This window comes from Balaenoptera ricei, chromosome 1 (genome assembly GCF_028023285.1).
Source record: "Balaenoptera ricei isolate mBalRic1 chromosome 1, mBalRic1.hap2, whole genome shotgun sequence".
Taxonomy (NCBI): Eukaryota; Metazoa; Chordata; class Mammalia; order Artiodactyla; family Balaenopteridae; genus Balaenoptera; species Balaenoptera ricei.
This window is the reverse complement of record NC_082639.1, coordinates 191,690,315-191,705,392: the sequence shown is the minus strand read 5'-3', so window position 1 is coordinate 191,705,392 and position 15,078 is coordinate 191,690,315. Positions and strand designations below refer to the sequence as shown.

The window sequence follows — 15,078 nt, the reverse complement described above, 5'->3', positions numbered from 1 at the left end:
TAAAAGATGCAGAAAATTTGTAACTGAAAGTAGCATCTTACATATGTGTTTGCATGCATGCGCACACACACACACACACAGAAGGTACCTTTGGAAGAATAGTAAGAAGGGAAATGTGTAGCCTATGAGGAGAGAGCTGGGAGATTTTCACCATATGTCCTTTTAATATAATGCACAGGGTTTCCTTGGTGGTCCAGTGGTTAAGACTCCACAATTCCACTGCAGGGGGCATGGGTTCAGTCCCTGGTGGGGGAACTAAGATCCCACATGCCACGCTGTGCAGCCAAAAAAAAAAAAAAAAAAAGCACAATATGGGAAAAGAATATGAAAAAGAGTGGATATAGGTATATGTATAACTGCTTCACTTTGCTGTACAGCAGAAAGTAACACAACATTGTAAATCAACTATACTCCAATAAAAAATTTTTTAAAGAGAATACAAACTACTAGATATAAAATAAGTTACAAGGAAGTAATGTACAGCAAATGGAATATAGCCAATATTTTATAGTAACTTTGTATGGAGTATAATCTATAAAATATCGAATCACTATGTTGTACACCTGAAACTGTTGATAATATAATGTTGTAAGTTAACTATACTTGAATTTAAAAAAAAATAGTGTTCAAAAAAATAAATAAGATAATGCACAGATTTCATATTTATTTATGGGTAAATGGTTACTAAATTTCCTTTTTTTTTTTTTTAATTTATTTATTTAGTTTTGGCTGTGTTGGGTCTTCGTTTCTGTGCGAGGGCTTTCTCTAGTTGTGGCAAGCGGGGGCCACTCTTCATCGCGGTGCGCGGGCCTCTAACTATCGCGGCCTCACTTGTTGCAGAGCACAGGCTCCAGACGCGCAGGCTCAGCAGTTGTGGCTCACGGGCTCCAGACGCACAGGCTCAGTAGTTGTGGCCCAAGGGCCCAGTTGCTCCGTGGCATGTGGGATCCTCCCAGACCAGGGCTCGAACCCGTGTCCCCCGCATCGTCAGGCAGACTCTCAACCACTGTGCCACCAGGGAAGCCCTAAATTTCCATTTAATTCTTTCAGATTTGGGGGTGGAGGGGAAGTGTGGAGTTTGTGTGTTTGTAAGTAGCAGACCTGGCTGCTGTGGTTAAACATGGAACAGGTTTGGGCGGGACGGGAGGTGGTTAAAGTTGAGTGCAGGGCACTGAGTGGGGCAGAGCATCAGCCCAGGGCCCCCAGACCGGCAGGCAGCCCCACTGGGTCAAAATCTGTGCTGACGGATCGTTAAAGCTGGGGTGGGGTAGCGGGAGGCACCTGCAGGGAGTTGGGGGGGACAGTGCAGAGAAAGGGAACCCCCCCTCCACTGCCTAGTTTATTTCTCAAGGAAAAACCTCTCCCCTCCTAGAAATGGAAGCAGAAATGAAACTTTAGCTGGAGCCGAGGGTGGCAGCAGGGCAGGGAGACTGGCATTGAGAGAAAACTCCGTCTATGAATGTGGAATCCATCTCCCCTCTTTCTGCCTCCAAGGTGCAGGGCCGGGAGAGAGAGGAGCACAGCCCGGAGGGTCCAGACCAGGCGCCCACACTCAGACTGGCGCCCACCACCCTGGCAAGGCAGGCCCCTGTGCCATCCTGATGACCCCGTGCTGGGTACCTGTCACACAAAGGGAGAATTGAGTTCATGGTGTCCTCAGGTAAGAAGGTGAGTTTACAGCTGAGCCAGCGAGGAAGGAGTATCAGTTGCCACATTCCAGGAATGGGCCAGATTACTAAAGATTCAAACAGTTTAGGGAAACGGGCAGAAACGAGGCTAATGAAATTCAGTCTCGAAAAGCTGGAAGGTCAGCCATTCAAGCAGAATCCATAATACATTTAAATGGAGCCTTAACAGGGAGAACTGCTGAAAATAATGAGGAAAGAGCCCGAGGGCAAAATAATATCATCCAGAGCCTAGATGCCAACGGGATTTCCCTCCAGAGCAGCCAAGGCGCTGGGGGCTCTCCGTAAAGACACCTCTCACGCCTCATTTAGAATCTGGGGGGCAACCCTGGGCTTGCAGCTACTCAGAACAGGGCTTAACACAAGGCGGAGTCTTGTGCTAAAAGGGGAACAGGAGAAACGAGAGGGAAGGCTGGCCTGCACCTCAGGAACCTGCATTTTCACCCTCTTCCCGAGCTGAGCACAGAACCTTTACCCTTTAGCTCGGGTGTCGCGAGTTTCTGAGAGGGGTTCCCCCAATTCTTTTCATGATTTTGTCCTCACTCTTTTGCTGACTTGGTTCTTCTCTCTGTTGTGTGTTTTTGCAGCAGAGCTTCGAAATCGATTGCAGGGAGAGAGCTGGGGATTTGAACCAAGAAAAAGGAAATGGAATGATTTTGAAATTAGCATTAATTGAGCAGAGTCAGGTACCTATGAGCTGTGAGCAAGCTATTGATACAAATTCATGAAATCTGAAACAGCCTCAAACTACAGACCTGCCGGGAGCAGGACCAACAAAAGTCCAGACAGATGAGGTGAGAGACCATGGAGGGTGCGGCCGGAGATCGGAGCTGTGGAACTCTGTCCCCTTCGTCCAGCTAGAATGCCATTACCCTGTGATTGACGAAATGCATCTTGAACCCACATCCTAAGACCCTGCTCTGTTATTCCTATATGCAATGAGAGATAGAGAGAGAGGGAGAGAGAGAGAGAGATGCCCTACACCTGCACTGTCCAATATTATGGCTCTTAGGCACTTAAAATGCGGTTTGTCCTGGAAGTGTAAGATATACACTTGGGTTCTGAATAAAGAACATAAAATCTCTTCTTAATAATTCTTATGTTGTCCATCGACAGATGAATGGATAAGGAAGATGTGGTACATATACATATATATACACAATGGAATATTACTCAACCATAAAAAAGAATGAAATTTTGCCCTTTGCAGCAACATGGATGGACTTGGAGGGCATTATGCTAAGTCAGACAGAGAAAGACAAATAGTGTATAATATCACTTATATGTGGAATCTAAAAAATACAACAAACTAGTAAATATAACAAAAAAGAAACAGGCCCCACAGATACAGAGAACAAACGAGTGGTTACCAGTGGAGAGAGGGAAGGGGCAGGGGCAAGGGGATTAAGAGGTCAAACTACTATGTAGAAAATAAATAAGCTACAAGGATGTATTGGGCAGCACAGGGGATGTAGCCAATATTTTATAGCAACAATAAATGGAGGGTGATCTTTAAAAACTGTGAATCACTATGTTGTACACCTGAAATGTATATAATACGGTAAATCAACTATACCTCAGTTTAATAAATGTATGTTGATTATGTATTGAAATGATATTTCTGATATGTTGGGTTACATAAAATATATTATTAAAATGAATTAACCTTTTCCTTTCCTTTTCTTAATATGGCTACTACAGGATTTAAAGTTCTCACGTGGCTGACATATTGGACAGCCCTCCTCTAGACTTTCAAATAGTGGAACAGATTCCCAGGGCTGCAGTTTACACTCCCCCTTGTTAAATTCCGGAGACCGGGTGCAAACTGATCAGCCAGAAGTTTGTTTTCACTTTCTTTTTTCAGGAAAATGATCTCAAACTGCTCAGGCCTGATTGTTGTCAGTTGGAGTGGACGTTTGGGGCCAATGAACAGTTGTGGTACAGAAATTTAATTAATAATATTGAAGACATGCAGCTAGGAGAAACAAAGGACACAGTGGAGAAGACTAATTCTGTGGGCATTATTTCATATCATTTCATACGAATTAAACCCATAAAGTGCACACAAACCTTCTCCATGGCTTGGGGGAAACCCTGTTATCATGGAGGACCGAAAATGCCATCATTATTCCTCTCTGTGCTGCAGGGAACTGAGAAACATTAATCCAAGCAGAGCGCTACACTCTCTGTCGAGCCCCAGACCATCAGATCCGAAAAAAAAAAAAAAAAATGCAGGACTCTTTCTGATGGCGGATTTCTTTTTTTTCCTGAGTGAGTCAGAGAACAGACTGTGGTTTAAACCAAAAAAAAACAAAAACAAAAAAAAATGAAGCCTTCTGCAAACGGGTAAAGGCATGTGGACGGGTGTGGAATGATTCATGAAGCTGTGAGACTGACCAGTCGCCTTTTCTCCCACTGAAAAGCCTGGCATGATGTATAATTCTTGCCATCCAGGTGGCCTCTTATTTGACAGCTGCCCTTTGAAAACCACAGATAAGAGAAGCAGTCACTCGGCACAACCTTTTCTTATGCTGTGTTTTAAATGAGAAAACCCATTTATACGAACACACACTGAAAAGGGGTTATAAAAACAGCTAAATTTGTATCAGTTTAGATAATTCTAGATACTCCTAGTATCACAATTTAACAATAACAGCTATGCGATTCTAAACTATTTTGGGCTTAAGATGGACCACTGAGTGATTTATACACATTCAACATCCTTCCTGAGACCATCTTTTTAAACTTGTTGAAAGTTAAGTGACACAAAACCTTTCATTCTCCACTTTGGAAAAATAGCTCCAATTCTACTTGGAAGAGTCAGCACCATTTTTAACAGGATGTCAAAAATGACCTTGGGCCATGTTGGCAAAGCGCAGAGGGGAGAAGACACCTGATCGAAGGTCAAACTTGGCCTGTTTTTAAAAAAAATGTTCTTCCTAAGTGAGCCCCAGAGCTCCCTTTATGTAGAAATAGGTTACCCGGTAGACTTTGGAGTTGACAACGGTTCTAAATCTTACTAATCTCCTCTGGAATGAAACCAGCAGGATTCAAAGAGAAAAGAGCGGCTGGACTAATCCCTGAGTTCTTTTTGTATTAAAAAAAAGAAGGATTACTCACTTAATGTCATTGTTTCTTTTAAAATTCCTGGCAGTGTTGCCAAATGTATTTAGCTTATGAAACTGATCCTAAAGCTTTTCATCAGCCTCATCAAAACATACAAGACTGCTATATGCCTGCTTCCAAGACTGTTGGTCTAACATGCACTAGAATTTAGAAAGAAAATAGAAAATATGACAGATTTCAAACTACCCTTATGTTTGTTTAACTCTTGTGCTTATCACAGTGCCACAGAAATGTGAGAATTAGAAACAATCTTAGTAAAAACAACAGGTCAGGGTAATGATGCAGGGCACCAACAATGGCGCCCCATTTCCTGAGTTCTGAACTTGGCTCTGTGACTTAATAGGCTAATAAGATCAGGCAAGTTATTTAACAACTTGGAAACTCAGTTTACCTCATCTGTAAAACAGCAATAATCACAATAATAGTACCTGCCTTACAGGGTTATGGAAATTAAATGAGATAATGTACACATCTTACATAAAGAAGAGACTCAGGAATTGCTGGTTTATTGGATAATTTAACCCAGTCATTGAGTTTCACAGGTGAGGAAACTGCACACGTAGACCCTCAGTAGTTCCCTCCACTGAGCCTCGACGGAGCTCAGCTCTGATCACTTCTCTTCCACTTCCCATCTGGGCTTTAAAATTAATCCCCAGAGTCCTGTTTGGTTACGGATCCCAAAATGCAGCCAGATACAAACACCTACACACCCAGAAAATAATCCTCATTTTAATAATTTAAAAATTATGAAATTGGGTAAATTGTAATAGATTTGTATCCTAAGAGACCATTAATTAGCATGAGTTAATCATTTTTCTTTAAATCTTAACATAATAGAAGGTTTCAGATGGGCTTGCTTTACTTCTGAACACTTTCTACATGTTTTCTTTTGGTTTGTCTCCCTCTGGTGGATTAAAAAAAATACTTCCTTTCATTTTCAGAATAACCATGGATTTTTTGGAACAGGTTTTGCTCAAGTTAAGAGTTTGTCTGTTGTCAGCCTGGTTCATGTTGTGCAACTTCTAGAAAACTATCTTTCCTGGATGGGACTCTCTGCAGAGGCTCAGATTCAGGGAGGGCACCTGCTCCGTGACACTAAGAAGCTCATGCAAAGACACAGAGGTGTATTCAGAGAATGACGTGTGGTTTGAATGGCTGAGAATAAAGTACAAGGGATTAGGGGTGAAGGGCAATGGTAAGAGATGAAGTAGAAGGTTGAGCAGGGACCAAATCATTGGGCTTTTAAAGTTATATTTGAATTTTATTTTGTAGGTAATGGGAGTTGCATTAGTTAGGATGAGGCTGCAAAAACAGGAAACCCAAATAAGTAGCTTTTAAAACAAAAGGGTTATTTCTGTCTGTGTAAAAGAAGTCAGGAAGTAGGCAGTCCAGGGTTTGATATAGAGCTCCCTGTTATCAGGGATCCAGGCTCCTTCCAAAAAGTCCTACTCCATCCCTAGGGTGTGGCCTTTGTCCTCATGGTCCAAAATAGCTGCCAGAGCTCCAGCCGTCACTTGCATTTATCCAATTGGACATCTACATTGGCACTTCAATCTCAACTTTCCCAGAAAATACGCTGATTCCTACCCCCAAACCAGTTCTTCTGTTTTGTTCTTTAGCTTCCCATTTCACTAGAGGAAAGAGCAGTGAAATGAGGCTGTGAGGGAGGTGCAGGAGACTCTGAAGCTGAGGAGAGAGAGTTCAGAAAACAGCAGAAGAGTGATTTACAGGGGAGCAGTGACCAGTCATCTAAATGCTGCACAGAGCTCAAGTTGCACGTGCTCTGCAGGTTGACTTTTATTAGAGGTGCCAGTGAGGCTGGTGACCTTGGTGATGATGTGTCTGCACTTGTTTTGCAGAGCAGAGCCCTGTTCAGTGTTGAAGCTCATGGCAGCCCTGACCAATGTGGCCTCCATCACATGAACCCAGTGTGCGGATCCCCCCCACCCAACACCTACTCATCCCCCCGTAAGGTAACCTAGACGTGAAGAGATAGGACAGAAGCCAGAGGCTTCCAAGAGGAGGGCTGGGGGCATCTTTTAAAAATTTCTTTTTCATATGAGAGAGATGCTGAAGGCAGAGGGAAGTCGGGGATGTGCTGCAGGGAGGTCCCTGGGGAGATGTGGAAGCTGCATCCAGGATACAGGTGTGGCACTGGCCCTAAGGAGCAGGAAGGACACCTGTTTCTCTGAGGCCAGACCTAAACAAGGGCTTAAATGAAGAAAAGTTTGCAGCTGGTGGCAAATGAGGTCACAAACTAAGACAAAAATATTACCAGTAGAGCTAACTTAGATGACGAAAGCCACAGTTGGTTCTTAGTTCTCATTTATGGAGGCCTTTCGTTCCATGCAATGTGTGTGCAATTTTCAATTTTCATACACATTTTTTGGGCTCGTGGCTTGTGGGATCTTAGTTCTCTGACCAGGGATCGAACCTGGGCCCATGGCAGTGAAAGCACCAGGTCCTAACCACTGGACCACCAGGGAATTCCCCACATTATTTTAATTCTCACAAATATCTAAGTTAACTATATACAGTCAAAACATATATCAATTGAAATTTACATGCAATAATGTGTCACATGTTTCACATGGTTTCACGTGCATTATCTAGTTTGATTTTTCTAGCTATTGTTGACGATATCCCCTCATTTTACAGGTCAAGAAGCCAAGGGTCAGAGAGGTAAAGTAATCTGAGTGGCAAGCAGATTGTATGACTTTAGATTCCCAAAGGAGGCGTTATTTTAATGAGTCAAATCTGAAAACAGGTTTGAACTACAGGGCATTTTAAACAGCTGCTGTGTCACCAGTAAGGAAGCATTCTCTCTGCCTGAACTGGAGGGCAGAGCTCTGACACCACCAGTGTCGTGTGGGTGTTGGAAGGGCTGCACGTCCTCAAAGTCGGGCAGCAGGCCAGGACTAGAGGCCCCGAGATTTCATTTCATTTCATTTCATTTGAGATGAAATGAGATTCCTTCAGGATGCTCGCCTTGGAATCTTGTGTGACTGAATCTGAACTTTCTACAATCCTTTTTCTTATTATTTTAGTTCAGTAGTATTTTATTTTTATTCTTTTAAACTGAAGTGTAGTTGATTTACAATATCATGTTAGTTTCAGGTGTATAGATTCCTTTTTCTTGTCTTCCATCAAAAAGCATAGACGATCTGAAGTTCTAAAAAATTTTAATCATATTAAAGCAAAATGGAGATTAGTTCTGCTCTCCCTCGGAGATCATTTGTCACTGCTTTCTCCTGATTTTTAATAGACTCCAGTGAGTCCAGTACAAAAGGACTCGCTGTTTCATCTTGTGGTTATTTCTAGGGATTAAATCATAATCCTCAGCCTTCATAAAGTAAGATGTGTCATTACAGAGAGCCTGTAAATGCACGATTGCGGTTTGTCAACACTGGCTAGGGCTCTGCAGCGTTTTGGAGAGTGGTTTTAGGTGATGCAATTTAGTAGCTTACGTTTATGAAGCATAATCCTGTGCCCGGCTCGATGCTAAGCACTTTGCATGCACTATCTAATTTAATCCTCATGACAACTCTTTAGGGTAGGTGGCATTAACATCTGCAATTCCCAGATGAGGAAGCTGAGGTCCCCAGAAGTGACCTTCCCTGCTGGTCAGCTGTGGGCAGGATCTGAAGAGAGAAGCACCATGTCAGTGTAATATATAAAAGACCCAAATCCCTCTTGTGTAACCCGGACGTGGCTCACAGGTGGCCCTTGATTCTGTGGAGTATTATTCCTGTGGTTGGAATGGAATCGGGAGCTTTGTACAGAGCAAGAAGAAGAGGGAAGTGTGGCTAGCGACCTGTGACGGTCCTCTGTGCCAGGCACTGGGGAGACAGGGTGACATAGATGAGGCCCCTCTCCATCTTGGGTTCACAGCCTGGGGCGGTGTCTGGTCTTTAGGTCACACACTGTCTGCTTCTAGTTAATTCATAATTGTAACTTTAATGACACTTAATTGTTGTAATAGAATTTATTGTTTTTTTTCCTCATTTTTAACCATTTAAAGCATTCTCTCATGGTTGGCCATTGAGAGCTTTTCCAGTTTGGGGCCTACAAACTTTTTGGATGCCACTGAAATATTTTCTAAGAATAAAGTTTTGTAGTGCAGTAACTAGGTCAAAGAATATGAATCTCTTTACAGTTCTTTCAATACATTATCATATTGCTTTCTAGAGGGGTTTGATATTTACTCAACAAATATGTATTAAGCGTCTTTTATATATTGGGCCTTACACTAAGCAGTAGGGATACACCGTGAATGGGTGTGGTCCTTGCCCTCAAAAAGCTTACCAGCTGCCGTCACTAGAAATGCGTACTTTTAATTCTGATGCAAAATCACTAGCACCAAAATTAAAAAACATTTTCTTCACTTGTACCTCTTTTTTTTTTCACACTTGCATTTAATGGCTGGGTTTTACATTCTATTTTTATCTGAATTATTTTTGTGTGTATATGAATTCTTTATTGCGTGAAGTCCCTTTGCCCATTTTTACATTTTATTTATTTTCTTCTTCTATTTATAAACTTATTTGCCTTATAACACTGAAAGAGATCTTTACATCTTGTCACACTTAATGTATTTTTCTAGTTAGTTTACTACATTTTATTTTTGTTATTTTGAACTATACGCAAGTTTAAAATTTTTATGTAGTTGTCAGTCTTCCTTTGCCATATCTTCTTTTGCTTCTAGACTTGATCATTTCCCCATAGATCTGATAAGTACAATATTCTTTTTTTCTGATAGTTGCTCTATAACTTAATTTTAATAAATTTTAGCATGATTTTTAAAGTGAGCTTTAGAATGAGTACTTCATCATCCACTCAATTTTTCTATATAGTTGGGAGTCCATTTCGGTTTCTCTATCCTACTGAATACATTTCCATTATCTGCACTTTTTGCTGTTTAAAAAATATAGTTGCTTTATATTTGCTGGACTAGAGTCCCTCTCACAGATCTGGTTATTTTTCAGCATGTTTTTTTATTGTTTTTTCATGCTTCAAAATCTTACTGTAATATTTATAGAAAGTAAGTTATATCTCACGACGTGGGCTTTGGAATTCTAGTTACACCGCCTGCTAGTTGTCTGATTTCTCACCTCATTCCCTCATCTGTAAACTGGGGAATCATATTAATATTTACCTCGTAAGATATTCAGGATTAACTGAAAAAAATTCCACGTAAGACATTTAGCGCACTTCCCATCACCAGGCTTTGCACAGGAAATCCTAGAAAAGGGTGAATGATTCTGGTTCACTTGGGGGCAAACAGCCATTTCTGCACCGACAAGTCCTGCTGTGAGGCGGACGGACTGCGCTCACCTTGCACCGAGGCTGGACAAGCGCGCCGCGGCCCGCTTCCTAGTCCAAGCCCACCCGAGTGCGCCCCGGCCGCCCAGAGCCCGCGCCCCCTGCGCGGCTATGGCCGCGCCCAGCTCCTTGCGCGCAGCCCGGAGGGCGGGCCCGTTGCCTAGGAGATGCGAGCTCTGATCCGCGCTACGGGCGCGCACTTCCGGGAGGACGTGCTTGCGCGGCGCCCGGCAGCCAATCAGAGGGCGGGGCGCGCGTTCAAACCGCTGGCCGGCGGCGGAGGCGTGAGCGGCGCGGGAAGGCCTGGGGCCTGCGAGGTGGGGTCTGCGAGGTAGGGGTTGCGGCCTGGGGGCGGCGCGTCGGTGCGGGCAGCGGCGGGCGGGCGGGGGGGGGGGTGCCGAGCGGCTCGGGAGTCCGGGCGGGGCAGGGGTCGCCCAGGGGGACGGGGCGGGGGTCCCCCAGGAGGGACAGGGGCGGGACCGGGCCTCGCCTTCCGCGCCGCTGCCCACGCCGGGGCCGCCTTCGGGGCGCGTCGCTGTCCCGGTCCCGGCGTGACCGCTGAGAACCGGTCCCGGGGTCTGGGCCCCTCTTCCCGCCGGTCTCAAAACGACCCCCTCCCCGTTCCCCCCCGCAAACAAAGAGCCATCTCGCTCCGTGTAAGTAGCAGCAGGTTTTCAGCTGCGGTTGAAGGTCCGCAATCTCTTCTTGCCTTTGTATTTGCTTCCGTAACAGGAAGATTCCCTGCTTTTAGTTAAAAGGTGACGGGAGATGCTTAGGTCCTGGCGAAGTTTCCGGTAATGATTGTTAGTGATTTAGAACTTTCAAAGGCTTACTTGAAAATGAACCTCTGTTATTTTGTTCCTCCAGAGCCGTAATCTCTGGGGTCGACTTTAAAAATACAACAGCCAGTTGCTGGATTAGCAGGAAGAGTCTATGTGGGAGCAGCAGAGAACTGCAGCTCAGGGCGAGCTCGCTGGAGCAGAAAGGGTGAACCAGCCCAGAGCAGAGGAGAGGCGCTTGTCTGTCCCGGCACCTCCCAGGTAGTGTGGGCTCCGTGAGACCACCCACGGAGTCACAGGAATGTTTTGTTTCATATAAGTTCTATTTGTGCTATACTGTAGCCTATGAAGTGTGCAATAGTATTGTGTCTAAAAAAACAATGTATATACCTTCATTAAAAACACTTTAATGGTAAAAATGCTAACCATCATCAGAGCCTTCAGTGCGTCCTGTTAGTAACATCAAAGACCGCTGATCACAGATCACCATAACAAGTAGGGGGCTAATGAAAAAGTTTGAAATATTGTGAGAATTACCAAAACGTGACGCAGACATGAAGTGAGCCGATGCAGTTGGGAAAATGGCTCTGACTTGCTGATGCAGGGTTGCCACAAACCTTTAGTTTGTAAAAAGCGCAGTATCTGTATGGGGCAGCCAAGCGCCTAAGACAGGTCTGCCTGTGTGAAGAGAAGGAGGGAATTGAACGACAGTGCGGGTGGTGATCACCTCCTACTGGCTGAGCTGCGCATTTTCTCATTGGCTGGGCGGTTGCTATAGGCGACGAGGAAACCTTTCTTCCTCTTCGCTCTGGGATGTGAAATAGCTTCTTCCTGCAGAGTCTGTAAAACATGGCAAGGGATAAAGCATGAGAGCTGCTCTTTAGATCCCCCAGTTCTATTTTAAATGAGGTTTCCTTTATTTACTTTCACAATGAAATATGTGTCAATGATCAGGTGTCATCTTACAAGTTCGAATCAGGCATGCAAACGTAAAGACTTGTTTACATCAGTATAACCGGTTTGATTCAGCGTTGACCAGAAGCCAGACCTCTTAGCTGTCACCGCAGTTCTCTTTTCCCTTAAACGTGAGTGCTGGATCGCTACTGTTGACACACAGTTACATACGTTCCTGTCCACTTTGTTGTCTAACTGCTAGAGGGCAGGCTGTCTACTTAACTAATCTTGCGTAATTCTTCTCAGCACAAGCAATTAGTTTACAGCACTTATCATGTTTATTGTCTCTGCTACTTATTTGGGAATAATCTGTCTGTGACACCTTTCAAACTCATCTCTCTGAGGCATTCTTGCATGTAACGTGCATTCAGCAGGTGCAGAAATGCTTCACTCCGGTCTTTAACTTTGGTGCTGGAGTGTCCCCGTTAGTCCCCCTCCCTGCTCCCCAAGCTGGGGGTACTTTAAAAAAAAAATCTCTGCTGACATGTTCTCTTTTCTAACATTTACCATCTAAACCGTTTTTAAGTGTACATCCTTAAATATATTCATATTGTTGTGTGGTCATCACTACCATCCGTCCCCGTAAGTCTTGTCATCTCATAAATCTGAAACTCTATACCTATTAAACATTAACTCTCTGTTATGCCCTCCCCCAGATCCTGGCAACTTTCTGTCTTTATGATTTTAACTACTCTATGTACTTGATATAAGTGATGTCATATGTTATTTGTCTTTTTGTGACTGGCTTATTTCACTTAGCATAATGTCCTCAAGGTTCATCCATATTGTAGCATATTGCAAAATTTCTTTACTTTTAAAAGATGAATAATATTCCATTGTATGAATATACCACATTTTGGTAAGCCATTCATTGGTCAGTGGACACTTGGGTTGCTTCCCCATTTTAGCTATTGTGGATAATGCTGCTATGAACATGAGCATAAACATATCTCTTCGAGACCCTGCTTTCATTTCTTTTGGGTATATACCCAGAAGTGGAATTGCTAGGTCATGTGGTAATTTTAATTTTTTGAGGAATGTCCATACTGTTTTTCATAGTGGCTGTACCATTTTGCATCAACAGTACACAAGGGTACCAGTTTCTTCACATCCTTGTCAACACTGTTTTTTTTTTTTTTTTGATAGTAGCCATTCTAATGAGCTAGTGATGTGGCATCTCATTACAGTTTTGATTTGCTTTTCCCTAATGATTAGTGATGTTGAGCATCTTTTTATGTGCTTCTTGGCCATTCTTATGTCTTTGACATGTGCTTTTTTTTTTTCTTTTTTCTTTTTTTGGCTGTGCCACACAGCATGCGGGATCTTCGTTCCCTGACCAGGGATCGAACCCGTGCCCCCTGCAGTGGAAGTGCGAAGTCTTAACCACTGGACCACCAGGGAAGCCCCCGACATGTGCTTTTTACATCTTTAAAGTCACCTGGCACATTTGGCCTGATATAAGTGTTATCTGCGCATTCCTTCTAGACTAAGGAAATGAAAACAGGGGTCTTGTCTTTGAAAATCCGTAGTATCCATCAGAGGGCCTGGCACCTCATGGGAGCTCAGCTGAGTAATGATTGTAAGTAATGACTAAGCTCTTTGAGGTCAGAGGTTTGTCTGAAGCAGCTTGGGAACAATATCTGAGCTGGAGGTCATGACCTACTCTGATGTATTGCTCTGAGCAGTTACTTTCACCATGGAAGGTTCTCATGTTTTTACAGCCTATTCGTAGTCTGTGCCATCTAAATCTTATTTATTTATTTATTTAATTTTAGCAGATAAGTTTGGAAACTGATGCATAAGGAATGGCCGGAAGTTAAATGAACGTCCAGAGAAGAGCTTAAAGTTTCTTCAGCAACATCCTTTCTAAAAATAACTTGCTGCCACAATGTCAGTTTACACTGCACCTAGTAGAAATGACAGCAATATCCTTGGTATCCCTTCTTCCCCAAAGAGTTCATCGCTGCCTGTCCTCCCCCACGGTAGCAGGCTGAAGCTGCATTCAAAGTCGGATACGTCGGAATGTGAAAATGATGATCCGCTATTGATATCTGCAAGTAAAACCAGAGACATAAATAGCACTTACGTTATCTCTGCCTGTAAAAAAACGGAAGATACACCCCTTCCCCCTAACCCTGTGGGTAGGTTGACACTTCAGAGGAGAGTGACAAAGAGCAAAGAATCCTCTCTGCTTGGTCGTGAGTTGGGAGACACAACTGCGAAAACAGCAGAAACACGTCTTGCGTTACAACGTCGGGCTAAGACAGATTCTGTGGAAAAGTGGAAAACAGCGCAGAAAGTGGGAGGTAAAGGAGAAAACAGTTGTGCTTCACCAGAAACTAGTATAAATGTAAAGACTGTAAATAATGATAGAAACTTTCTTGTCACACCTTCTGTACCTTTAGCTGCAGACCCAAAAGACCCTGAAGTGAAGGCTGGTGGAAAATACAAAGAAACGCTTTCTGCTGTCAGTGGGGCAGACGAAAATGTTGCCCTTAAGTCCCTAAGTGATAGACCACCCGCTGGTTCCCAGAGTCAGACTGAAGCTGTTAGATCAGGACGCTTGGCAACAAAACCTATTCAGAGCAAGTTGGATATCAGAGTGTCAGGAACAGGAAGCTTACATCACAGAAGTGCTGGGAAGGATGGTGCGAAACTTGCACCTAAATTTGAAAGCTTAGAGAAAAGAACACCTTCGAAGTGTGTTACAGAGCACAGATCGACACCAAAGCGTGGCATTCCTCAGTTTAAAAGCCCAGCTGCGTCAGTTCTGAAAAACAGGATGCCTACCCTTCAAGTGAAACAAAGGCCGAAAAGTTCTCTTCTCGCAAATAAAAGGGAACGGTCACGAGAAAATCCATTCCTTCTTGAAGAAGAACCTGCACTTCGGAGAACCTCTACAGAAACAGACCCCCTAAAAGTGGAAAACAGTCAAGTGACGGTGGCAGTCAGAGTCAGGCCTTTCAGCACGCGGTACGTTCCCCTTTCTGTCTAAGGCCAGGCTGGTGGCGTGGAGCGTGTCCAGTTCCTCTCTGCCTTTGGGAAGTCAGCGTGTTCATGCATCTTCAAACTGGCTGGTGATTCTTTTATATAGACAGAACTTCTCGGTTCAGTTGTAGTATGTGGATTATTTTTGATGATTGGCTGTAAAATTAAAAAATCGAAATCACCGTATTTTGCAAACGTAAGTTTCTCTGGATATACTGCTTTTT

At 43.6% G+C, this 15,078-nt stretch overlaps 1 protein-coding gene across 1 annotated transcript in view; it reads left to right on the top strand.

Moving 5' to 3' along the window:
* The first annotated feature begins 13,754 nt into the window (after window positions 1-13,754).
* Window positions 13,755-15,078, top strand: part of KIF14 (kinesin family member 14) — a 47,298-nt gene continuing 45,974 nt past the window's right edge. Inside the window, exon 1 of the mRNA XM_059937416.1 lies at window positions 13,755-14,839. Within this exon, the coding sequence (XP_059793399.1) occupies window positions 13,755-14,839 (1,085 nt within the window). The remainder of the gene's footprint in view (window positions 14,840-15,078) is intronic.